The sequence below is a fragment of the Plectropomus leopardus genome, chromosome 12 (assembly GCF_026936395.1).
Source record: "Plectropomus leopardus strain MGB_pleo_1.0 chromosome 12, ASM2693639v1, whole genome shotgun sequence".
Taxonomy (NCBI): domain Eukaryota; kingdom Metazoa; phylum Chordata; class Actinopteri; order Perciformes; family Serranidae; genus Plectropomus; species Plectropomus leopardus.
Genome location: NC_142187.1, coordinates 34,737,009 through 34,763,465, shown reverse-complemented (window position 1 = coordinate 34,763,465; position 26,457 = coordinate 34,737,009). Strand labels below are relative to the sequence as shown.

The 26,457-nt window shown below is 39.4% G+C and overlaps 1 protein-coding gene across 6 annotated transcripts in view; it reads right to left on the bottom strand.

The window, feature by feature from the left end:
- The window catches only part of efr3a (EFR3 homolog A (S. cerevisiae)), a 143,673-nt gene that overhangs the window by 25,828 nt on the left and 91,388 nt on the right, over positions 1-26,457 (bottom strand). For 4 of the 6 annotated variants that reach the window (XM_088085927.1, XM_088085929.1, XM_088085926.1 and 1 more), the window contains 5 exons: positions 12,171-12,249; positions 7,687-7,822; positions 5,416-5,490; positions 2,868-3,035; positions 647-761 (listed from right to left, as the gene is read on the bottom strand). In XM_088085927.1, the coding sequence (XP_087942053.1) occupies positions 647-761; positions 2,868-3,035; positions 5,416-5,490; positions 7,687-7,822; positions 12,171-12,249 (573 nt within the window). The remainder of the gene's footprint in view (positions 1-646; positions 762-2,867; positions 3,036-5,415; positions 5,491-7,686; positions 7,823-12,170; positions 12,250-26,457) is intronic. The other 2 variants (XM_088085931.1, XM_088085932.1) reach the window with 1 other exon arrangement.

The following is a 26,457-nucleotide window of genomic DNA, read 5'->3' as shown; positions in this document are numbered from 1 at the left end:
TTGTTATTTTCTTTAGTGTATAATCACCTGCATTTTCCATTTCTACCAACATATTTCCTCAAATCCTACACACTGGTACCTTAAATTTTGGGCATTTTGGGTGGATTTAATTTTTACCTGTTTTAGTGGGTCTCAGGATTAATAAGGTACAAAAAATAAAAACAAAACATTATGTTGAGGAAACGACTACTCATATTTTTTGTTAATTTTGGGCTCATTAAGCCATTGCCTGTTAAGTTCCCTGGTGTCTTCTCACGTTTTTTTTTTTTTTTCTTTTTAAGAAATCAAACCATTTTTTTCAGGTATCAAAGGGTTAAGTTAAAAGTATTTCTTAGGGTGCAGATTATTCCTCTGGCCTCTCCCATATGAGAGTGTAAATCTCAGTTCCGGTAAAACCAGCTCCGTGTTTTTATCATACCTTTAAACAGCTCAGTTCACTCTGTGTGTGTGTGTGTGTGTGTGTGTGTGTGTGTGTGCGTTGATTGTGTTTACTGGTAAAGAAAAGCCGGTGTGCAGCCGACATGTTTGGAGCCAAACCGTTTCTACAGTCTGCAGAACGGGTTTCTGGGAGCTGTGAGCTCGCCGGCAGCAGCAGCAGCAGTGAGCGGGAACCCTGAGGTCCCTGGATAATGAGTGCGTGACTCACCCAATCTTGACGGTGTCCAAGGTGTGGCAGGGGGTCCCGTACACCGGCACCTTGCCCATGACGAACATCATGACTTCAGCTCGCTGGTAGTCTGGCAGGTTTCCACCGAAAAAGCCTGGCGGGAAGACACGCGAGACAGTGAGTCAGCATTCAGACACAAAGACTTGAACATTTTTAAGAGATTTAAAACACATTTGGCCTCATGCAAGAAACTCTAAACGTATATGTTCGCTTTTATTTTTGCTCGTATCCAGGATTTTTTCTTATTTTGTTGGTACCCACTGATATTTAGGATTCACCTGTGTTTTCTTGTTCTTGCTCTTTTCTTAGGTAAGAGAGAATTTTATGATTGGTTGTGAGCACTTGTATCAAGAAAATCATTGTGTTTTTATAGACCACAAATGTTATTACATTTTAAGAAATGCATGAAAATTACTTGATTAAAGTCAGATGATGTTTAAAAGTGATTACACTGACTGAACTAAAGAAATATAATATACTTGGTACATTGATCCACATTATAATTTCAGTAACTGTGCATCCCACTGCTGTCTAGGGGTGTAAATCACTGGTTTCATCACGATATGATATTATATTGATACTTTGGACAACGGTATAATATTTGCCAATATCACAAAGTCTACCAAGACACATTTTGATTCGATTTAGGGGCTTGCGATCGATACGGGCCGATATCATCTGCTCATTTAACACAGTCAGTTACAGGAGAAGCTGCCACCTCTTTCTTTGCATATACATATAACATATTCATAATTAGAAATAACTGATACTGATTCATTCTGTTTGAAAACGCTTTCAGGAAAAAATGTTGCCTTAAAATGTTTTAATTTAAACTATGATATTTTTCCTTAAACATCAGAACAGTCTGACTTGAAGACAAACTTGTCATAACATCCTGAAAACGTGGATTAACAGCAAAGTCTTTTCACTAAAGTATAAAACTCAGTTATAACTGTCAAGGACCAGAGACAAAACAACTGTCTTTAGTAGGTCACATACACAACATGCTAATGTTATTAGCATAAGCCTATAGCATTTTACATTGCAGAAATTAGCTTAGCAGCTAGCGGACTTTTCCTCTCCTCATAACTGAACCAGTTTGATATTATTTATGTTTTTCTGACTCACCGCTGGTTTAAGTCGCTGCATCTCCCGACAGAGCCGGTGACTTTCACTCTACGTGCTCGTTTTTTCGGTCAACATCGCTGAAACAGCAGCTAACGTAACGTTAGCAAGAAGTCGGTGAGGTGTACAGGTTGGTACTTCCTGTTTCCTCAGTACGGCTTTTGTTTACGTGTCACGTGCGCCGTCTGTTGACTCGCAGTTTCTCCGAAAACAAACTTTTCCACACTGATGATTTATTCCGAGTAAATAATCGTAATTTATCCTCTTCACGTTTATCCTCCTCATCTTTCTCGCGGCTGCTCGCCATGACGTCATCACCAGCCGGACGTTGCGTATCTGTGACACAGACTTTCAAAATAAGAGCGCATCTAAAGGAGGGGCATTTGGATCGACGTTTACACTTCGCATCAATGTTACCTGATCATTGCTAATTTAATCGATAGATCGATGAATCGTTACACCCCTACAGCTGACCAGTGCTGGAATGTAACCAAGTACATTTACGCAAGTACTGTACTGTCTTTTGTTGATTTTAAATTATTTTTTAAAGTACCTTTATATTTATAGGGAAATATGGTACTTTTTACTCCACTACTGTTATGGTATACTTTAGAATCTAAGATTTTGTGCACAATCTTCATGACAGATATCTTTATCTTCATGTAAGAAACGTTTCTTGCAAAAATATATATTTTGAATTATTACATCATTATTAATAGTTCAATACATTTCCCTGAAATCAGATTTAATTTATTTGGTCAGTTTCAGTGCTGCAGAAGTTCTTCCTCTCACAGCCTTTTTATATTTTCTCTCACCAGAAAATTTAGAGAAGATATTAGAGAAAACTTTTAAAAAGTTGCTGCATGAGGTGCATTCTTTCTTTCATTCTAATATCGTCTTTAGTACCACATAAAGTCTGAGCTTCACCTGAATTTTTGAGCAAACTGTGGATTTTGTTTTTGTGATTGCAGCGCGTAATAACTGTTTTCATTTAGATAACAGTGTGTTTTAGGATACACTAGACCAGTCTGAACTTATTGTATTATAGGAAATGAGGTTAAACTCTCTGCAGCACCGATGGTCTGGATGATGGCGTTCTGGACGATTCGCTCCTCGCTCTCTTTGCCGCGGCCGGACGAAACGCTGGTGCCGGAGTTTCTCCTTGAGCTCTCGCCCAGCTCAAAGTCCACGCTCATCCTCAGGTGTTTGAGCAGAGTGTTGAACACCTCCAGCACTGTGGGACCTAAAATCACACACATGCAGCCACCACAGAAGAAGAAGAGTGTCAATGTTAAAGACGCTTGTTGTTGAATTTAACTTCCACAAGTACCACGAAACCATAACTCATTTTCAGTGAGACAAATTACCTGTAAAAAGTACTTGCAAACTATAATAATTTTGTTACACAATTTTAAGTATGTAATTATTATAATTATAAATTAAGTTTTTCCTTATTTTTTTTTCAATTTTCCCTGGAAACTTTCTCCTAGCCTTTTAAAATAATTTTCAAAAGCTACTTGTTGAACATTTTAAGTGGCTCATTGTCTTTTTTTCCCCATATTTTGGACAAAATATGGGGAACAAAAACACCAAAATGCTCGGGGTTTAAGGGGTTAAATACTTGTGAAACGCGTCTGAAGCGGCACAAGAAACGTGATGTCACTCCAGGTTTCAAAGGGTTAAATAAATGTTTGTTAAATCACTGTCCGTCTACAAATTAGTAAACACAAAGGTGATTGAGCTGTTGGTGAAGTAATCACATTATTTATGTATTTGCACTTTTATGAACTGGGTGTTGTTGGGAAAAAGTCGCATGGCTTAAACGGCTCAGTTTGGCTTCTGCAACGAAATCTGTGAAGAGATAAAAATAAAAAAATGGCAATAACGAAACTGGATGATAACCTGTGCAAAATAATAATAAAAAAAAATCAATGAATAGATTCAAAGAAGCAACAAGAAATTTCATCTCACACGTTCAAAACGGAGTAGGACGCAGTGCAAACGTATTATTTCCCACCGCTCTTCAGCTTATCAGTTAATAGATAGTAAATATGAGCATGCAGTCCCCAGTAACAGATTTGTATCTGCGCTGTTGGTCCACATCTTTTCTGGTCCACTTGTGTTAACTCACTCTGTCACAAAAAGCAACACCTCAGATTAGGATGCCGGCTCGCTCACCCTTCCAGCCTTTGGCACATTCAATTTAAAAAAAAAAAAAAAATCACAGTAACAACCCTGAAAAATCCCTCAAAACAGACTCTGAATGCACTTTGAGAAAACAGAACTTGGAAGAAGGAAAAGCGTGAAAATTAACAATGCATCGTTAGATACAAATATGCAAGCTGTGCAATTATGTTTCGAGAGGGTTCAATTAAATCTCAGTCTCACAAAAACCTTGAACAGACGCAGAATTTTGGAGCCGTCAGTCATTTTGGTTCCTGCCTGTGAGAGTAAACTGCACGCTGTCGACCTCTTTCCCTTCACATGCTGTGCTCCGTTTCAATATTTAGTGCAGTTACATGGAAATGAATAACCAGTTTATGAGGCCTATCCCAGTTAGGATCATTTTTGGGATGTGGCGTTTAAAGAGAAATAGGGTTATTTTTATTTCCCATATATATCCTGGTCTCTTTTGAAGAAGTCCAGCTGAGATATTTGGGTTTCTAATAAATGGAATATGGTGTTTACATGCTCAAACACAGGAATATGATACCCCAAAAAATCCAATTATAAATGGCTTATCCACATCCAACATGTCCATGTAAACACACTTGTTGCAGTAGGCAGGTTTCGGGTGGTATTTTGTAACTGGATGCTTCTGAAATTTCAAAGAGAAAGACGCCTGGACAACTCATGCTCCTACAAGAAAGCATGTAAGTAAAAACGACAGTTTAACGGCTGTAAATTTCACAGAGTTGTGACTGACAAGAAGGTGCTGGTGAGCTGAATTAAAGCTGGAGAGAAGCAGTTATGGTTACTGAAAAAAAGTGATTTTTTTGCATCTTCAAACCACAGACTGTAGAAATAATGGACGAAGCTTTGTGGAGTCCTGTTTGGAGGCTCTAGTTTGGCATTTTATACTGTTGACATCTTGGTTTTTTGGAGCCAGAAGCGGCCATATTTGGACGAGAAGTTGGTTGGATTTGACTCTTGCTTTGCACGTTTTTGATTTTGTTCTCAACCACTGTTTCTAAATTTTGCTTCTGTATTTCTTGTTTTGTTTTTCTCTGTAACATTTTTTCCTGTGTATTTTTTCTTTTGTGTTGTGTGATTTTTTTCCTGTGTGTGTTTTGTGATTTTTAACTGTACAGCACTTTGTAACACTGGTTTTGATAAGTGCTGTATAAATAAACTTTATTATTATTATAGTTTATATTCTAGGCTAACAGCCTTCAAGCTTAAATGCATCCAGGATTCCCACAGATGAAACTGAAATCCGTCTTCTCGTCCGTAACATGACAAAATAAAGGGTTTCCAAAAGTTCCTCAAACACTGGATCTAGTGAGGAAACGTCACACGTCACTGTGCTACTCTACAGCACCAACACTGAGGCACAAAATCACAGCTGGATCTGCACAAACTGCTACGTTCACTTTGAATCTACCCTCAGAGTCATACTGTACCGAGCCACAGATTGGGCGGAGTCGTGATTTCACTTTCAAAGAAGACGTCGCTTCTTTTGGACTCTTGAATCATTCCTATCCAGAAGAAAGGTTGAAGTTTTTTCACCAGGCAGAGGCAGTAAAACACAGTTTGGAGAAATTAAGTAGAAAAGAAAGAAAACAAACCAAACCAAAACCAAAACAAAAAAAAAACAAAAAAACAAAAAACAAAATCATAAACAAAACAAAAACCAAAAAAAACAAAAACAGTAAGCTGAATCAAATTTATAATGTTTTAATTCTCTCTAAAATTTCTATAAAAACTTAATAAAATATTTTTTAAAAAATTCAAAATTAAAAAATATTTACCTTCATTTACCACTGGATTTAAAATGAAGTTATATTTGCTGAGTGTACTTTGTTTTGTTATATTTTCTCTCTCTTTGAGAATTTCACAGTATTATGGTGTACCAGAGTATTTAGAAACTACAGTATGATTCTTAACATAATCAAAAACAACAACATGGTTTTTCACCACATTTTACAAAACAAAACAAAACATGTTGATCCAAAACATTTTTAAATACAGAAACATAAACAATATCTATTTTAAACACTCCACAAGTTATTTGAACCACCTACTTTACTTCGATATTCAAAGGTGTTGTGATAGATTTGTCATTTATTCCGCTGGCGCCACCGCGTGCTTCTGCTTAGTCTGCATCACATGCAGCATAATTGCCGCTTTCATTTTTATAAAGACTGAATGTTCTTAAACTATATATATATATAATTATATATAAACAATATGCGTGTGATAGCGTCCACATGAAACGCTGCTGGACGGCGTCAGCAGAGCAGACGCAGAAGTGTAACGTGTAGACGTGGAAGTGCACTGCAAAGCGGCAACACGTGATGACGTGGGAAGAGAAGGCGTTGTTTAAAGACTCCAGAGTGACGACGTAATGAGTCCTAAAAGTCTGGAGGTCCGTTAGCATCTTCGCACTTCCTGTTCCCTCGTCTCAAAGTCTCTGGGTGTTTTGGGTTTTTGGTAAAATGTCTGTGGTTTACACAGGCTAAAGATATTTAGACGTTTTGTTCTGCAACATAAAACACGTCCGTAAACACCCGTTTTTTTGAATTTTTAAATGTTTGACTCGTCTTAAAAAAGGCGGTTGTTAACAGAGTTCTGTAGAAAATTAGGCGCGGTAAATCAAATCAGAAGTTGAAGGATTCGGGGTGGCGATGTTGAGCGATGCGACCGCGATGTCGTTCATTTCTAGCCTAACGATAGCTTTTTTAATTTTATTTCATTTACGCTTCAAAACACACAGACGTGGTGCTCATCTGTGAAGATTATCATGCTGAACAAAACGTGTAAGTATCATAACCTTGTGTTCGTGACACGGCTTATTTTTGGCGATAATCGAAAATCCCATGAGGTTTTTGACGAGGGATCCAGCACGATGCTAACTTCTGGGTTGGCTTAGAAAAATACATCATCCCTTCACCTCTCCACGGTGGAGCAGTTGTGATTCGGTTGTGCGTGTTTTGGCGGGAACTTGAGAACCCGCTGGTGGTGGGAGGCGGCCCTGAGGTCTCCTGCAGCAGCAGACAGGTAGCAGGAGGCCAGAGGGGCAGCACCCTGAGAGATAAGGTACGGAGCTCAGAGTGGAGTCGCCGAGGATCGAGCATGTGATAAGGACGCCCTCTGAGTGTTTTATATGTCAGAACACGCTGGAGAGATTATACATCTCATCTGGCCCGAAAATGCCTCCAGATCCCCCCAGAAGGAGCTGGCAAAGGCTGCCGGGGAGAGGAAGCTTTGTTCACCCCGCCGCCACCTCAGAGAGGCGGCAGAACGTAACTGAATAAACTGATTTTTTTCATCTTCTCTGAGCGGTCAAACGTCAGGATTATTCAATTACCGGCCAATTAACCGTGCAAATACTTCAGCGGAAAGAAGCCAGAGAAGAAAGGACTGATAATGATCCAAAATACATCAGCACCGTTTTTTTTAACACCTTTAGTTGCAGATTGAATTCCTTATCATGTATCTTTGGTTTCTGTCAAAAATAATCAAACTGAGTTGGGTGGATCGGCGCATAAAAATACTTAGAATTTGGTATCAAAACGTGGACGTTGTCTTTGTGGGGCAACGCTCCGAGGGAGGCCTGCACTGATTTCTGATATCTTTGTTAGACGGTTGGTATTTTGTTGTGTTTGAGCAGCTTGTTTGATAAGCAGACGGCACCAGAACGTGATCCCGTGTGACAGAACTGGTGAACTCACCCACTGAGCCTTTGGCGGCGATGGCCACCGTCTCCAGGAGGACCTGGACGATGCCGGCTCTGACCCGCGGTGTGTTCCTGTTGTGCGTGTCGAGGTGATTCAGAACCTGCTGGATGACGTGGTGGGAGTGCTGAGCCTGGACGAAGAGGACAAAGACAGAGAGACGGGGAGGATTTAAGACGCGTCCACACTGATCACGTGACTCAAGCCCCTTTTCCGCTTCAAAAAAACTTTCAAACTCCGGTTAACATCTGGCTTTTTTAAGTAATGGGGAAGTTTCTAATCGACATACCGAATGACTCTGCAGTAGTCGCAAGTATTTACCGGCTCCGGCTCGGATTTGCGTCGATTGAAAGACAACACCCAGGTGGCCGCGCCACTCTTAGCCCTTTCACCGGTGAGATGCTATGATGCAGCACCACAAATTAACCGTTCATCTCTGTCCAAGCGGCGCTTTTTCAAATTGCTGAAACACCATCTCATGCGAGCGTGAAAACTGTTTAGTGATAAAGGGAGTTTTTTGCAATTGACTTGTTTCCTATAAGGGGTATTTCATATTCACAATTTTAATTTGTACAATTTCAGGGTTAATGGAAACCTGCCCACAGAAAGGCACACTTGTCGGCTGCAGAGCCGTGTACACAGCTCCACTCTACTGGCAATGGGAAGGGAGAGTATTGCCTATTTTTTAGCAAGTTAACCTTAAAAAACCTACGTACACATGCTAACTTCAGTGGAAAAGGGGTATTTTTCAGCTGCAGATATTTAAACTTCTTTACACAGTCAGTCACCACCATCCTCTTTATTTACTCTCAGCTTTTTGGTGTATGGACTTTAAACAGGCAAATTTATAGTTATAGTTTCATTTATAGTTAATTTATACTCATTTTTTCAGTATAAACGTCTGTAATAATAAAACAAATACAATCAATGTAATCTCTGATTCTGCTTCTACTGTTCACTTCTGCTGTGCAACGCCCTTCATGACGATTTTTGGTTAAAATGCTCGCACGAAAAACAGGTGAAAATGGCGGCTGGTTCGCTAGACTGCAGCAAAGTTCCAAGAATCAAGAAGAGAAATGGTTCAGGATGCAGAGATAATCTGGTGGGAAAAAAATAAAGTGTAAAATTATTTTCTCTGTCTCTTCCCTTCCGGGACAGATTTTCTCTTTTGCTGCTGATTGGGAAACCGAACCCTGACAGAAAATCCTAATTTTAACCGTTAAAGTTTCAGATCCGTTTAAACGTTCCCGGAGCTGCTGGATCTGAGCTAAACCTCAAAATGGAAAAGATCATCATCCGCAGCTGCTTTTGTACGGATTTCTCTTTCCTGAGACGGTCCAAACTCTGTCGCTTCGTCCTGACAACAAAATGTTCGACTGCGTGTCTCTGCAGGACAAACCGGGGAGCGCTTGTTTTCTGTCACCGAGATCAAACAGATGCTCGCTGCCGTCTACTCTGCCAACTACACACACACACACACACACACACACACACACACACACACACACACACACACACACCTGGACCCCAGCAGCATTGATGTAGTTTGATCTGTGGCAACAACTCGGAGTCACCTGGGAGCTTCTGGACAAGCCACCAATTAAACAGACAGAGACACAGACAGAGAGAGACAGAGAGAGACAGAGACAGAGAGACAAAGAAAGACAGAGAGAGAGAGAGAGACAGAACGAGAGAGACAGAGAGAGACAGACAGAGACAGACAGAGACAGAGAGACAGACAGAGAGACAGAGACAGACAAAGGGACAGGTAGAGAGAGAGAGAGACAGAGAAAGACAGAATGAGAGACAGAGACAGAGACAGACAAAAGGACAGAGAGAGACAGAGACAGACAAAAGGACAGAGAGACAGAGACAGACAGAGAGAGACAGAGACAGACAGAGAGACAGACATAGAGACAGGGAGAGACAGAGAGAGACAGAGACAGACAAAAGGACAGAGAGACAGAGAGAGACAGAGAGACAGAGAGAGAGCTGCAGGTCTGGGCTTTGTGTGAGTGTGGCTGGGACACAGTGTGTAGATGGATGTTTATTTCATTGTTAAATGTATTTATGTGTGTAATCATTTATTTATGTATTATTTATGTATTATTTCCCTGTTTGCCGTCCCCGTCCTCAAACATATTTACCTCTCTTTTTCCTTTTCCACCTACATTTCCACCTCACTGTATAAATGAGGGGGGAGGGCTGACCTTTGTGTCACGGGGGTGTCAACTTTTCGCCTGTTAGCTGATGGACATCAGCGTGCATGGATCAACTACAGCGACAGCAGCACGAGGAGATGGAAAATTACATGAATACACTGATAAATAAAAATGGAAAATTAAAAAAATGTCGTCACTTTTGACATTTTCATTTATTAATTGACACATTTTGTTATTTAATATTTTTGATTTTGTCAGTTTCAGTCCTCCATATGCTACGTGTGTGTGTGTGTTGGTGTCAGTATCAATCATGATAATTTGTTTTCACACTGAATTTTTTCGTAACACTAAATATTCGCTATTAAATGTGCATTTAAAGTCGGGGAAAAACATCCCTAGTTATCACTCAGACACTCAGAAGCTCATCATCAGGTCTGTGTGGGCGTGTATTGATCTGATTTGATTGACAGAGGCCCAGCAACATAAAACGCAACCCACCAAATGTTGCATTTTAACCCTTAATTAAACTCTCAGAAGCACAACAGCAGCACATCCGTCTTCCCTGCAAAAACTTCTATCAGTCCGACTGACAACTGCAGCAAAACGCTGGGAATCGTCGGCTCTTCTGCTCAAGAAATTAAATCTGCTGTCCATTTTTAATACCAATATTTGTCAAACAAAAGCTTTTATGTATACATGTATGTTTCGAAAGCACAGATTACCAGACGAATTTCAAAACTAATTTTCAGTGAATTCTGATTTATATCCAACAAGACAAGCAGATGAAAAGAAAAAAACTTCACCAGACTTTCCATCAAGTATGAGGGTGGGTAGATAATGACTGAATTTTCATTTTTGGGTGAACTATCCCCTTAAACGGTGGAATAATATCTGTTTAAAAAATACTTGTATACATTTAGACAAACATTTAAAAGAAAGAAAAAAAAAATACTAATTGCAGGAATTAATATAAATTTACATTAGCTTATGCATCTTCTAGTAATAATAATAATAATAATAATAATAATAATAATAATAATAATAATAATAATAAATAATAATATCAATATAATAATAACAATAATAATATAATAATAATAATAATAATAATAATAATAATAATAATAATAACAATAATAAATACACATATAAATAAATACAATTAAAATATAATTAATAATAATAATATTATATAAATACATAAAAGTTAAATAATTAATAATAATATTATAATAATAAATACTTAAATAAATACAATTAAAGTATTGTTGGTATTATGATTATTATTATTATTAAGAATAATAATAATAATAATAAACTTCCATAAAAAGTAAGTAAGGACGGTGTTTGAGGTAAGAGTTACTCAGATGAAAGCAGCAGGATTCACGCTGTGCCGCCTCGATGAAGAATCGCTTGAGAAGCAGAATTTTGAGCAAAAACTAAACCGAGGACAGCGACAGTAACAACGCAGTTGAGCCTGAATATTAAAAAAAAGAGCGAATCTGAGGAGCGCAGTGATCAGCTGTGTTCTCCATCTGCCTGCGGAGGCTTCAGGGACGCCGCCGACTTTCAGCCTGAGACTCCATGACAGCTCGTCAAGATGACTGACAGGCGCTGGAGCCGGATCCGAGAGGACGGGGAGGTGTAACGCTACACCCAACGCTCCGATGTAAAAACCGTTAAAAATGCCTCTGAAGCCACGCTGATGTGAAACTTTTAAGTAACACTTTAGAATTTATTCTATTTGTTCATAATTATGGTAACTAAGTATATAATCACCATATTTACGAACACGGTTTTAAGTTGATTCCTCATAAAAAAATGAGGTTTTTCAAAACCTACATAAAAGTGTTATGTACTGTTATCATAATTAAGTCGATTATTATTAATAATTAAACTGGTCCAACAATTCTTTTCCACATTATTTAAAATGATTTTAAAGTCTTATATATTTAATTACCATATTATGAACATAGTTCATTCCTCCTAAAATTATGTTATTGCAACAAATATTTCTCATTATTTTAAATGAATATTATGTTATATACTTAATCACCATCATTATGAACACAGCTGATTTCTCGTAAAATTATGTTATTACAACTATTTTTTTCACAGTATTTTAAAGGTATTTAAAGTATTATATATTTAATTACCATATTATGAACATAGTTGATTCCTCCTAAAATTATGTTTTTCTAACTATTTTTTCTACATGATTTTTAAGGAATTTAAAAGTTTTTAAACTGAGTGAAAATATTTATTGAATTTGGCTGTTTTCTCCACGACTTTGTTTTCCCAAAAATGTGCGTTCAGTACCTGGATGGAGTACATGATGATCCTGAAGCAGGAAACTGCAAACTCATTGGGGTCCCAAAGGTGGTGGTTGTCCAGGTGACTGAAAAAAAAATAAGATCATTATTAATATGCTCATTTAATAAAACCTCATCAGCAGAAAACTGGTTGGAATAGAAGCATTAACCCTTTGAAAACTGAGCAAATTTTCTTTGTCTTTCAAAAGCACAGGAAGAAGCTATAAGCTATGAGTAACAATACAATTACCTGAGAAAAAAAATAAGAAAAAAATATATAGTTACAAATAATTATGATAGTAATATTATAAATATAGTTTTCTGGGCATTTTCCGTATTTTATTTTTACTCTTATCAAGCATATCACATGCATCATCCCTTTCACATGTATACCAAAAAAAAAAAAAAGATCTTAAAAAGAAATTAATAAAATCTAAAAACACAGAGGCTACAGAAAAATCTCCAAAAATATAGAACTGTAATTATAATATATCATTAAATTGTGAGTTATTATATTTTTTAGCACTTCACACAAATAATTTCATTATGTTGGTTTTGTTTTGTTTGTTTTATTTGTTCTTTCTCTTTCTTTCTTTCTTTTGCTTATTTTTGACGACTTTCTTGTAACTTTTGACTAATATCTAATATCAAATTTTTGAGACATTTCTTGTTTACTTGCTCATTTCCTTCTTCCCATGTTTTTGAAAGAATTAAAGCCAGTCGCCTCAGGTTTTAAAGGGTTAAACATCATCAAACCTGAACCACAGAGGTGGTACATCAGAAAACATCTCAACGTGTTGTATGTTCAGGACAACAAATACCTGCAACCTGTTGTCTTATTTAATTTGAAGGACAAATTAAAAACCTTTGGCTGTGCATCACTATGATACAAAAATGTTTAAAATAATTACCAAAAAAATAAAATAAAATAAAATAAAATAAAATAAAATAAAGGAACCTTTTTTGTCATGATATAAAAATGTTAAAAATAATTACCAAAAAAATTAAAAATAAAACAGAATACAATAAAGTAGCCTTTTCATCGTGATATAAAAATGTTTAAAATAACTACAAAAAATAAATAAATAAATAAATAAAATAAAATAAAACAGAATAAAGTAAAGTAGCCTCTATATACCAAAACAGATTTAAAGTCAGGTCAGACCACTGCTCACAGAAAAAAGAGCAGAAAGAGAAAATAATCTCATGTCCTTTAACTGTGAGCTGAAGCGACAGGAGTGAGGTGTTCGCGAGGTCAAAGGTTATCGAAAACATCGCGTGGGCGTTGAAGCCATGCAGATGAGCGCGAGCAGCAGATGGAGGACGACAGATTTACTCGTCTCTGCGGGAGCCGACCTGCAGCCTCAAGGTAAACTCTACTATTACATATATACATCTGCTGTTTACAGTATGTCCCCACACACACACGCACACACACACGCACACACACACACACGCACACACACACACGCACGCACACACGCACACACACGCACACGCACACACGCACACACACACACACACACACACACACACACACACGCGCACACGCGCACACACGCACACGCACACGCACACGCGCGCACACACACACACACACACACACACACACAGAGGTTGACTTCTTCGCCCATCTGCTTGCAGTAAGAGGAACATCTGTATTTAAACTTTTCTATTATTTGGTGGAAAGACATTTTCTTTTATCTTAAATATTTCGATTGAAATATTTACTTGAAAAATCTTGGCATCGTGATTTGAAGGACTTTTCCAGGTTTTCCATGATCATGGGAACCCTGGTTCAAATGTACGTGCGCACAGACAACTCGAAAACACAAAAAACGCTATCGCCGGCACAGAGCCACAAAAACAATCAAGGAAATATTTATTTTCTAAGAAGAAGAATCTTGTCAGGACTCAAACTGCTCGAGCGCTATCAAAAACAAAATCTCTGCGCTTTTCTAAAGCAACATCAGTCATTCATTTCCACAGTCTTATCAGCAGAGAAGAAAATTCACCTCCGTTATCACAGCTTTGCAGACGACTCACATTAAATCACATCAAAAAAGGATGATTCGCTCACGTCTATTCAAAGATATCAATTAAGCACAAGAAAATCGATTTCCTTTGTCCCAGTAAACCCGTTATAGCACCTTCAAAGACGAACAAGGTTTAGATGCTTGACAAGCTTTGAGAGTGAAAACCAAACAGATCGTACGCGAGCAGGTCGAAACCTGCACAGAGCGAGTACTTCAATACATCACGATCAGGGTTTTATTCCATTCTTCCAGGACCTGAACGTTATTGCTTTTCTTTGTACGTATACGACCTCTCAGAAGGTCGCCGGGAAGGTTTCAAACATCCGTCTCATCTGCCCTCTGACCTCGAGCAGCTTTCAGACGCCTTTCATCCACACGAGCACAAACACCTCATTCCTGTGTTAATATTAAAGCAGGACCTCTGAGCGGCCGCCGACACCGACCTCCTGTCTGTCTTATTCTCAGTGTTCACACTCTGCAGCTCGGACATGTGGCTGCTTCACATTGTTTCGCTCACAGGCGTCGACGTTTAACTGATGGATTTATTTCAGCTTGAGCTTTCTGTGAGAACGTCACATCAGTCAGCGCTGCAGATAACCGGCTGAAAAAAAGCCAATTATTACTTCAACTCATGTATATCACAGCTGTCAGCTACAGTTTGATACGGGCATCAAAAATGAGTAGAATTTTAACCCTTTGAAACAAATTCAAAGACGTGGGAAGAGGGCAATGAGAAGAAGTAACCTAAAAAATAGCAAGAAATTAACATAAAGTGCAAAAACATTACCTGAAAATTAGTTTTAAAAAATAAAAAAAAGGGGAAAAAGTAAAAGAATGTAAAAAAACAAGGCAAACAAGACGGGCAAAAAGTTCATTCTGTAACATCCTTGTAATTCTGATCATAATGAAAACTGTAAATATATAATATATAATATATATAATTTTTCTCTGGCTGTTTTCATTTTTTTAAAGGTCATTTTTTAAATCTTCTAATCTTCTTGCAGTTTGTGGAACAGTAGCTCGGTGTCTGTTTTCCCCGAGGGTTTGTTACCTCTTTTAATTGAAATGTATTCATCACTGACTATTTATTTATATATTCAAGTCTGTTTTACAATTTTAATACTTTCTTTATCATTTTATTATTTTTAACATATTCATTCATTATTTTATTTTCTGTTTTTACTCTTTAATTTACCTCTTATTTACAGTTTGCGGATTTTACTTGTTTACTCATCTGCTTATTTATTTTTATTATTGCTATTATCATGTTATTTATCTGCTGATTTATTTATTTACTTTTTAAAAATCTTTTTGTCGATTGGTTTTATCCTGCTCTGGTGTTTCCTCTCTTATGGAAGCGTTTCATTTCGGTGGATTTTGGTTTTTTCGGATGTACTTTGTGTTACAGTTCATTTGTATGAAAAGTGCCACACAAATAAAGTCTGACTGATTAACTGATAAATGTTATTGTTCTTCACTATCAGAAGGTTTCCCACAGAGGACGCCGCGCTCAAATTTTAGAGCTTAAGTTACAGTGAGCGTGTAATCTCCAATAATGACTGAAACAGTATAATCCGTGTCCCGTGGCACCGCCTGCACCATCCTGGAACCTCGAGCGAAGTAAAAAACTTGAAATGACACCCAGTCCTCAAAAAACAACAACAACAACAACAAAAAAGTCCGACTATGATTCAGTTTAAACACAATGACGCAGCATCCATTTTGAATAATCTGTGTGGGTTGACACAAAAACAAAAACAAACAGCCTAGCGTTAGCGAAAGAAACATACAGGAGAGAAGAGGGACAGCTGTCAGAGAGACGGGAGGAGACAGAAGCAGAAAGAAGAAGAGGAGAAGGCAGGAGCAAGGGGAGAAAGCGATAAAGAGGATCAGAAGCTGGTTGTATGAGAACAGTTCACCAACATGACGTCAATCCAAACCCCCAAAACCATCCTCCTCCCCCGTTAACCCCAATCCCTGCTATTTATAGTCTGAAGACGCTTCCTCCTCCTCCTCCTCCTCCCTGCAGGAGCACTGCAGGAGGAGAACTGGTTTCACACACAGACAGGCTGATGAGAGGCGCAGCGACTGTTTAATGGAGAGAGAAATGAAAGGCTGAACTGCGGTGATGAATTCAGACCTGTGCTGTTGTTTTTACACCTCCAGCTGCACCTGCGTGAAGCTTAAACACTCATTTATATATTTACTGTTTTCAGCGTGGCTCGGTCGGCCCAGTGGGCTTGAAAATACTGTCATACAATAAGTGTACTGGAAAAACTACACCTGAAATTACTTCAGTATACTGCACATGCCAGTCAAAATAAAAAACAGTTACGATATGGAAAGATGCTCTCTATAGTTCGTGTATCGATGTGTTAGCAGTGATTGGGAATACTCCCATCGCCATCATCGTTTAGCTTTTTAAAACTAAGAGATAAAACTCACTTAGTCACAAACACACACACTCACTCACTCACTCACTCACTCACTCACACACTCACTCACTCACTCACACACTCACTCACTCACACACTCACTCACTCACTCACACACTCACTCACTCACACACTCACTCACACACACACCACTCACCACCACCCACTCACTCACCACCACCACCACTCACCACCACCACCACCACCCACCACACCCACCACACACCACACACACACACCACCACACCCACTCACACACCCACCACTCACACACCACACCACACACACACACCACACACACACACACACACTCACCACACCTCCACACACCACACACACACACTCACCACACCACTCACCCACCACCCACCACACCCACCACTTACTCACTCACCCACACACCACCCCACACACCACACACACACACACACACACACACAGACTCACACTCACCACCACCACACACACACACACCACCACCACCACCACTCATTCACTCACCACTTACTCACACACCACACCACACACACACACACACTCAGACTCACACTCACTCACCACCACCACCACACACACACCACTCACCACCACACACCCACCACACACACACCACCACCACACCACACTCACACACCACACACCACACACACACACTCACCACACTCACCACACACTCACCACCACACACCACACACACCACCACACACACACACACACACACACCACACTCACACACACACACCACCACCACCACCACACACCCACCACACACTCACACACACACTCACCACACTCACTCACACACCTCACACACCACACACCCACCACACTCACCACACACCCACCACCCACACACCACACACACTCACCACACACACACACACACACACACTCACACTCACACTCACACTCACACTCACACACACTCACTCACTCACACACATACTCACACTCACACTCACACTCACACTCACACTCACACTCACACTCACACTCACACTCACACACTCACACACTCACTGGGTGCAGAATATACATAATATATAACTCAAACTGAAGTCAGAGCAGGTTTTTCTGTCACTGCAGCAGCTGATGTGTTGCTGTCTGGCCTGCAGGGGGTGCAGGACGCCAGCGAGTCACTGCTAAGAGCTGGAGCTGACACTGGGAATATGTTGCTTAAACACACACACAGGCAAGCACACACGCACACACACAGACACACACAGACACACACACACATTTACAGGAGTAGACTAAAAGTGTGAGGATGAAACACTGTACAACTGCAGCCTTCAACGCTGGTTATTGGATCATTTACCTTCAGCAAGCTAGAACAAGCAGATGTTGGTTATCACTATAGTTGAGCCAAATACTCCAATAAAATGAGTATGCGGTACCAATAATGTACTTTTTACAAGTATGGGTGTCATCTGAGTAAAATGTATAAATCCTGAAAAAATTCCTCTTTTGGATAGCTGCCTGCATGAGCAGTGCATGTGCATCAAAGAACTTTTTCTCTTTTTTCTTTAGGCAGCTGTTTTAAAAGGTAAGAGCAGCCACACTGCGTGCTCCGCTGCTACTTAGAAAAAAAAGTCTGATTTTTTCTATGTGAGGTACATGGTTTTCAGAAAAAGTAGCAGCAGGCAGCAGCAGGCAGCGCTGCAGCAGCAGCAGGCTGCAGCAGCAGAAAGCTCTGCAGCAACAGGCAGCTTCTGCAGCAGCAGGCAGCGCTGCAGCAGCAGGCAGCAGCAGGCAGCAGGCAGCAGCAGGCAGCAGCAGGCAGCAGCAGCAGGCAGCAGCAGCAGGCAGCAGCAGGCAACAGCAGGCAGCAGCAGCAGGCAGCTCTGCAGCAGCAGAAAGCTCAGCAGCAGCGCTGCACGAATGACGCTGACAGTGTGAACACAGCGAGCGCGCGGGGGCAGCAGTTCAGCGAGGTAGCAGTCACATGTTGCTCATGCCTGCAGTGTTTCCTGGGTGTAACCCTTGTGATGAAAAATAATCTGAAGCTCAATCCTAAAATCGTTCTGTAAATAGTTTATACTGATCTAAAGATAATAACTACAGCAACTGTGATCAACTCAAATCAATCTCAGGTTTAAAATAACAACCTCAGGTTAGGCCGCTCACTTTCAATTCAAGCTCCACCCAGTTCCAATTAAACTCCGCCCATTCCAAATACAGATACGGGCACAGTTCATTTAGTTTGTTAAACAGATTATGGTGTACTTGTACGTCCAGAGATATCACCAACTCTGCAGCTCTATAGAGCTTTACTGCAACAACAGCAGCAACAACAACAGCAACAACAACAACAACAGCAACAGCAACAACAACAGCAGCAGCAACAGCAACAACAGCAGCAACAACAACAGCAACAACAACAACAACATCAGCAGCAACAGCAACAGCAACAACAACAACAGCAGCAGCAACAGCAAGAACAAGAGAGCCACTAAAAACCAGCAAAGTCGACAGTCTAAGGGGAGGGGTGTCAAACAAAGGGCCTCATACCATCTGTTGGTATCATCCACAACTTCACAATAAAAATGCAAAATAACTGTCAAATGTGAACCGAACTGAGCTGATTAAGACTGCTTGGTGGAAACGAGGCTTTATGAAAAACTAGCAAACAAAGAAAAATATATTTTCTCATTAGTGGAGACCAAACCACTGCTGAAAGGAGCGAGTGTAATTAGACAGTTTCTTCTAAATCAAAATCATGACTCACCAACGACTAATCTTCCTCTAAATATTCTCCCAATGTGATTTCTATGTCGAGCTGACAAAATCCAGACAAATCACTTAATTAAAAACACAGTTGAATAAAACTAAATCTGAACAATAACTGCAACATTTCCTGTCCTCCCTCATTGCTGAGCTGATATCACCTCTCCATCCTCAGCTGTTACACATACATCCAGAAATATTCAGCCTTAGCAAGGAAGATGTGTTGCATGATCTCTCGCGGGTGCAGCTCTCTAAATCAGACTGAAAATATAAAAATGTAAAACTTTTCCTCCTAGCGGTGATTGTGATACGCTGGTTAAGAAGTGCTTTTCCTCCGAGACAGAGATCGACAGAGCGATTCACGTAGAGAGACACTTTAATAAACCCTGGATGGAAAGAAGGAGAGGACGGTTAGACAGAAAGGAAGAGACATATAGGAGAGGAAGACAAGATACGCCTGCAATGCAATATATACGAAACAAACAACTTCCTCACTACAACAGCCTGAAGACATGCAATAAAAGCAGGGACTCTGTGTGATACAGCCCGTTAAAACTGTTCTTTCTACGTTTCTTTTTCAGGATGGCCTCGCAAGGAAGTGTTAAAAAGAGTTCACATGATGGAAATTTTCACCATTTTTACTTAATCGTCTGTTTTACACAGAGACTGTGCTATGGGGCTGTTACCGAGTCCCTTTTTCATAATGCATTTGCATTTTTACACAGAACCAAACATGAGTGGCATCATGCCAGCCGAGTGTGTGCTTTAAGACAGCATAACGGCATCATGGAAGCAAACACCTTAAAATTACCAAGACATCCTAAAAATAGGGCTGGGCCATATGGAATAAAGTCTTATTTATTTTTCATATCAGTTGATATCTATATTTATCACAATATACATCAAATCAGTATTTCTGTCGAGCTTAAAGGTCCCTTTGACTCCTCAGTGAGATATGAAGATATCATCAGGTTCATTTAGGTTTAAATATTTATTTTCTGTCAGACATTGAACATGACAAATATACTGTAGAACAGCATCACCAGCTGGAGGACCTATTCTACTAAAACTCACAGAGGTCCAGGTACTAAAATGTCCTCCCAGCAAAGGTCCGAGCCTCATACCTAAAATCAATATCACCATTAACTGAACATTTTACTTTGATTACGATTAAAGAAGGATTATTTTGCTCTTTTTTGTGGTTTGTTTTTTGCCCTCATAGTTCACTGACACAGTGTCATGTGACCATGGTGTGTTGGAGTGTAATAAACATATGAGTTATTATTATAAATTAAACTTTCCAGCATTATATCAAAATGAAAAGCTCCATCTGAAACAAACTTCAGGTAAATTGAAGCACATTGTGCTGATAATAGGCCAACCTCTCCTGACTGCAGGACTCTGACTTCAGCTTCTGTCAAACTTCTGTGCTGTTAATCATTTTACTCATGTGCTTAAGTCCATAATATCCTAACATCCCAGAAACATCCTAAAATCCTAATAACCTCCTAAAATCCTCAATAGGTCCTATCATCCTAGGAATGTCCTACAATCTACAAACTTCCTAAAATCCAAGAGATATCCCAAAATCCTACAAAAGTCCTTAAATCCGACAAACGTCCTAAATTCTGAGAAACGTCCTAAAATCCTAGAAACATGCATGGGACTGCTGTGACTGGCCCCTGGAGTCCTGCTACTTTGCAAAAGTGGCCCCCAGGCAAAGCAAGTTGACTATCTCTGACCTACAAAAATGCATTAAAAGAATTTCCATTCTGTTTTAAGTTGGCTGACAACAAATAATGAGATTTATACTGTTTTTTTTTCTCAAACTAAAGGATCTGCAAATGAATTGGGCTGTACGTGCCGGGCCCTCGGCTGACACTCAGCAAACAGGACAAATATTGAGCGCAGCAGTGGAGTAAGCCTCACTTCCTCCATCAGACGATCAATAGTGAGGCGCCTGGAGCTCTGAGCCATAATGGCGTGACAATTTAGCCAAAGTCTGTTACAGCAGAGCGATACAAAGCCCAGAGAGAGGAGAGAAAGACACTAAAGAAATAAGAGACAAAGAGGAAAGTAAAAGGCTGGTGTTTATTGTGTCCAGTTGGGTGGACACAATAAACACGACGTCTCTCAGACCTGCTGCTCTTTCTGTTCATCTTTGTCGGATAACATGTTCACTCCGATGACCTCCACTGAGGAGAATGAACAGACACAGACGGCGCTGCGCTGCTCCGCTCGGGTTGAATTTGTCTAGCCTTGTTGTCAGACGGATTCAGGAGCCGTATCCCACAAATTGAATCATTTCATGGTGTTTCTGTTTTAATTGATGGTAATTTAGACTTGTGGTCCCCTTGTCTCCTGATTGCTGCCGCTAATTAATTCTCCAGAGAGCCTTCCCAGAAACCAAGGACACTTTGATTGATGGGATTTCAACCGCTGATTGTGAGGAAACAGTGAAAATCTGCGCCTCATTTACTGAGTTTGACATCACATTTCTTTGTGATAATGGACCGTCAGAGTTTCAGTGAAAGCTTCTCAATAACCATGTAAAAGCGGGTTCATACACATTTTTACCAATACATTTCAATGACTTTTCCATGACTTCCAGGTACATTTTCAAGACCATACATTCTATGAACCAACCATCGATAGTCCTTATCGGGTTTTTTTCATTACTTTATGATAGCTCTTCTATATATATATATATAAATATATATATATATATATGTATTTATGTATATATATGTGTGTATATTATTTTAAAAAAGTGAATTGAGAGCAGGACTATAATTAAATATATAGATAAAACTAAGGGACTGTTTGTTTTTATGAGAAAGAAGGGGTTGGTGCAAAAAAAGGGGGGCATGTCAAATCATTTGTTAAGCACTGGGAAGGGACTTCAGGGTTTTTTTTTCTATTTTGGCTAATGGGAGGGACATACAACTTCAAATGGTAGTATTTTATATTTGTTTTATCACTTTTTTTAAGAAAACATACCCTCTGAATCTGCAAGCCAGCAGGTTTGGAAGGCATGTTTTTATTTATTTATTTTTATTTGAAATGCCTAAATATTGTAAAGATCAAAATAATCAAGATTTTAAAAGGCTTTTTTTCTGTTAAAGTATCTGAATAAATCTCCCCAAAAATTCAATTTTTTTGGGGAGAGTTTTTCTTTAGTAATTTTGCAGTTTTTATGATTTTTTTTAAATTTTTGTCTGTTTACGGATAATGTGGCGAAAAATTGCCCAAACGACACCATTTATCACAGCCAGATAATAAAAAAAAGAAGAAAAAAAGAAAATAAATCATTGTTGGATTTTGAAATTTCTGTCTTTGGATCTTGTTATTTTAAAGGTTTGTGAAACACATTTCCAGGACTTTTCCAAATTTATGAAGGTTTGTTAAGTTGTCCAAAAATGCTTCCAGGCCTGGATATTGCTAATTGCAAATTCCATGACCTGTCCTGTTTTTTCATGACCGTATGAATCCTGAAAAACACACTCTGGGTTTGTTCATTCAGGTTCTCTTAGTGTTCGAGTCCCCCTGCGATTCCTCAGCAGCGTTTTTACTGATAGATTTTCAGCCTTTATTCAGTGACAAGCTGTAAATAAGCTGAGCTGTAGGAACCAACTGTTGCTTAACTAATTCAATCAGGGAGCGAGCCCCTTAATGCTGCCATTAACAATTAATTACATAATGTTACTGTGACTGCTTGACATCTGTAGGGCCTCTTCAACAACTGAGCTGCATTTAATCATTTTTCTCTCTGCTTCTGCTTTGCCTCCAATTTGTGTTATTGCTTTCCTTTCTGCCTCAGAGCTTTTTCACTTCATTTGTTTTAAGCTCAGCGTCTCCTTTTCATTTTCCTATTTTCTGTTTGCTGCGAACAGACCTTGAGCTGAGCTCACTTTCCAGCCTCCGTCTCCTAGAAACAGCAACTACGCGTCTGAGGGAAAATTAAGTTTTCTATTAGCGTTATGAGGAAATGTTGCTTATTAATGGCTCTGACAAGTTGCAAAAATGTTGATACTGAGCATGTCGGCAAAATATTCACCACAGATTTCATTTGTTTTTGCCAAAATAGGCAATCTTACCACACAGTTTCTATTATTCCATTATTCTTTTATGAGCTTTTTTATAACCATAATCACAGTCTTTCCTGTAGCTTAAAATCCTTTCACATTCACAACAGTTTGGTACAGCACATCGTGAATCACTATATCTTTATAAAAAATGAACTTGAAAATGCAGTAAATTGGCTTGATTTAAAAAAAAAAAAACATGGAAAGAAGGCAATGATCAATTTAAGAAGAAATGCTCTGTGATTTTTGTTGCCCTGTTTATGATTACTTGAGAAACATACTTTTTGCTAAAATGTCGTCAATTTATGCCAACTTTTCTGGTTCAAGCGGGAAAGAAAGCAGAATATTTTCTTTAAGATTAAAATAATGTAAAAATAATAACTGTAACATAAATTTTAATCCTTGTAATGAAATGAATTTCGATGAATTATTTGACTGCTGCAGTTCTGGTGTCTTATAAACCCATAAGCGTTGGGCACAACGTGTGCACGACATGAAAATCATACAGCGAATTTATTGCATTTTAATCTTCAACAGTTATAACACAAGAAAATTGAATCGTTTTACTTTAATTTTACCATTACGTTTCATCTCTGTGCACGAACTCTGGCTGATAATTGCTTCGATGTTCCCGCAGTAATTGACACCAAATTATCGCCAATTTAAAGGTGATGGGATGACTCTATTGTTCGTGATACGGACATATTATCCCTTCAGCCGGAGAGGACGCAGCCGTGATACTGAGCCGTTCACACACAGCCAGAGTCATATGCAATTTCTGAGACTGTGTGTGTTCAGGGACGATGTACCGCCATTAAATGCAGGGTGAAAAGTCCAATATATTTCCTGCGTTAGGAGGAAAAGGCCCCTGGGAGCCCATGATGTTCACACTGATAATGACTCCTCGGCTCAAATGGCCCCCAGCGGCAACGCCATCGTCTGCCTCTTCACACACACACTTCACACTGCTGTCATTTCTTCATGCATTACTGCCGCTACCGATATCTACGCGCCGAGAGATAGTTTATACAATCACATCTATTTTTTATTTATTTTTGTAAATTAATCATAATTCAAAGTACAGAGGAACATCTCTAAGATTAACTCAGCAGCAGGAACATGAAGAGCAGAGACGCCAGAGCTGCAGATAGTTCACATCCAGGCTCATATTTATCAGCCATCTCACACCTCAACCGCCCCAAAATACCCGAAACATTTAACATTTAACATTTCTTTCACAGATGTGACGGCGCTAACGCTGCTGTGATGTTCATATAGATACGTGACGGCAGAACAAAAGACGTGCTCAACCACAGGCAAAAAAGTGGGGCGATGTGTAACTGCAGGCAAAGTCTAACGAGTACACAAAGTACACAAAGTACACAAACTACAATAAGACTTCAGACTCATTTTTGCACACAAGGTTATGTTTTAGCGTGTTATCGAACCCTAAAAAACACTTCTTGGATTTTAGTAAGTTTCAAGGATTTTGGGACATTTCTAGGCTTTCAGTACATCTCTCAGCTTTTAGGACATTTCTCGGATTTTAGGACATTTCAAGGATTTTGGGACATTTCAAGGACTTTTAGATGTTTCTAGTATTTAAGGACATATGTGGCTAAGCTAGCTGTGGGAGATCCTCCACTGACAATTTTTTTTAAAATACAAGCTCTATTTTGATGCAGTTTTATGCTCTCTGGCACCTTATGGAAACTTAAAGTACAGAAACAATTCACAGTTTTCATTGTGACTCAGAAAATGATTTTGGGGGGGCAACCTGCACCTTTTCCAGGGCCAGATTTGGCTCGTGGGTTCTAAGTTAATTAACCATATATATATATATATATATATATATACATATAAAATTAACATGTTACTACTGATGAAGTAAGCATGGAGACATGCGAACGTTTAATATTTAGTGTTGCCATCTACACTGCAGCATTTCAGCATACTGTTACCATAAATCTCAAAGCACAGACATTTAGAAGCAATTCATCTGAAAGTTTTTCATCATTTTCTTGCATACTAACTAACCGAGTGACAATACCGTCCCTAGAGCCACGCTGCCACCGAAGCTAAAAATACTAAATACAAAAAACACGGTAATTTAAATATCTGCATGAGCCCGTCCTCCTGAAGCTGCGCAGAATAAAGGACCGAGGTGAGGCCTGCACTCAGAGCGGCCCAGCGGAGCGGAAACAGGCTGCGATGGAGGAAATCTCAGCGGGGCTGGACCGTTCACTCAGTAGTTGTCCAATTTATGCCAAATGTACCGAGCGGCGTGGCAGAGCGGCCAGTGGGAGCTGCATCGAGGATATTTAAATCCCAAGAGGGAGGGGGACGGTCACCGGGCGGCGATGCTGTGCCACGTTCACACTGCAGCCACCCGCGTGATAAGAGAGCTCATTTAATTTCCTCTGTGTGCTGGGAGTCCACACTGTGGAAGGGGTGTGTGTGCGTGTGTGTGTGTGTGTGTGCGTGTCTGTGTGTGTGTGCATGAGACAGGGTGACTCAGAGCAGGGACAGTGTGTGAGACAATGAATGTAAGTGGAAGAAGAAGAAAAGTGTGTTTCTGTGTCCCTGTAGTGCACGTCTGTCAGCAGGTGTGTTTGGGTGTCTATATCTGTGCGTGTGTGTGTGTGTGTGTGTGTGTGTCAGGACTCCTGCACGTAATAAAGCAGGTCTGAATGTTGCAGCGTTTCTGCAAAATATGAGAAGAATAATTTAATCTTTGTGTACATTTCTTTGACTTTCATCAAAGCTGCGTTCACATCAGCATGTTTGCAGCCGTTGTTTCCTCCTTTTTTTTCCTCATTTGGGTAAAAAAAACAAAAAAAAACAATTGCAAAGTGAGGAAATTAAAAAAGAAGAGTAGAAGCAAACATTTGTTTGACCTATTAGACGTTTGTGTTAAACACCATCATAGTTAGCGTATGATTTCATGAGTTATGGCCAAAACCGTGTTTTGTGAGGTCACACTGAATTTCACCTTTGACGGGTTTCATGCA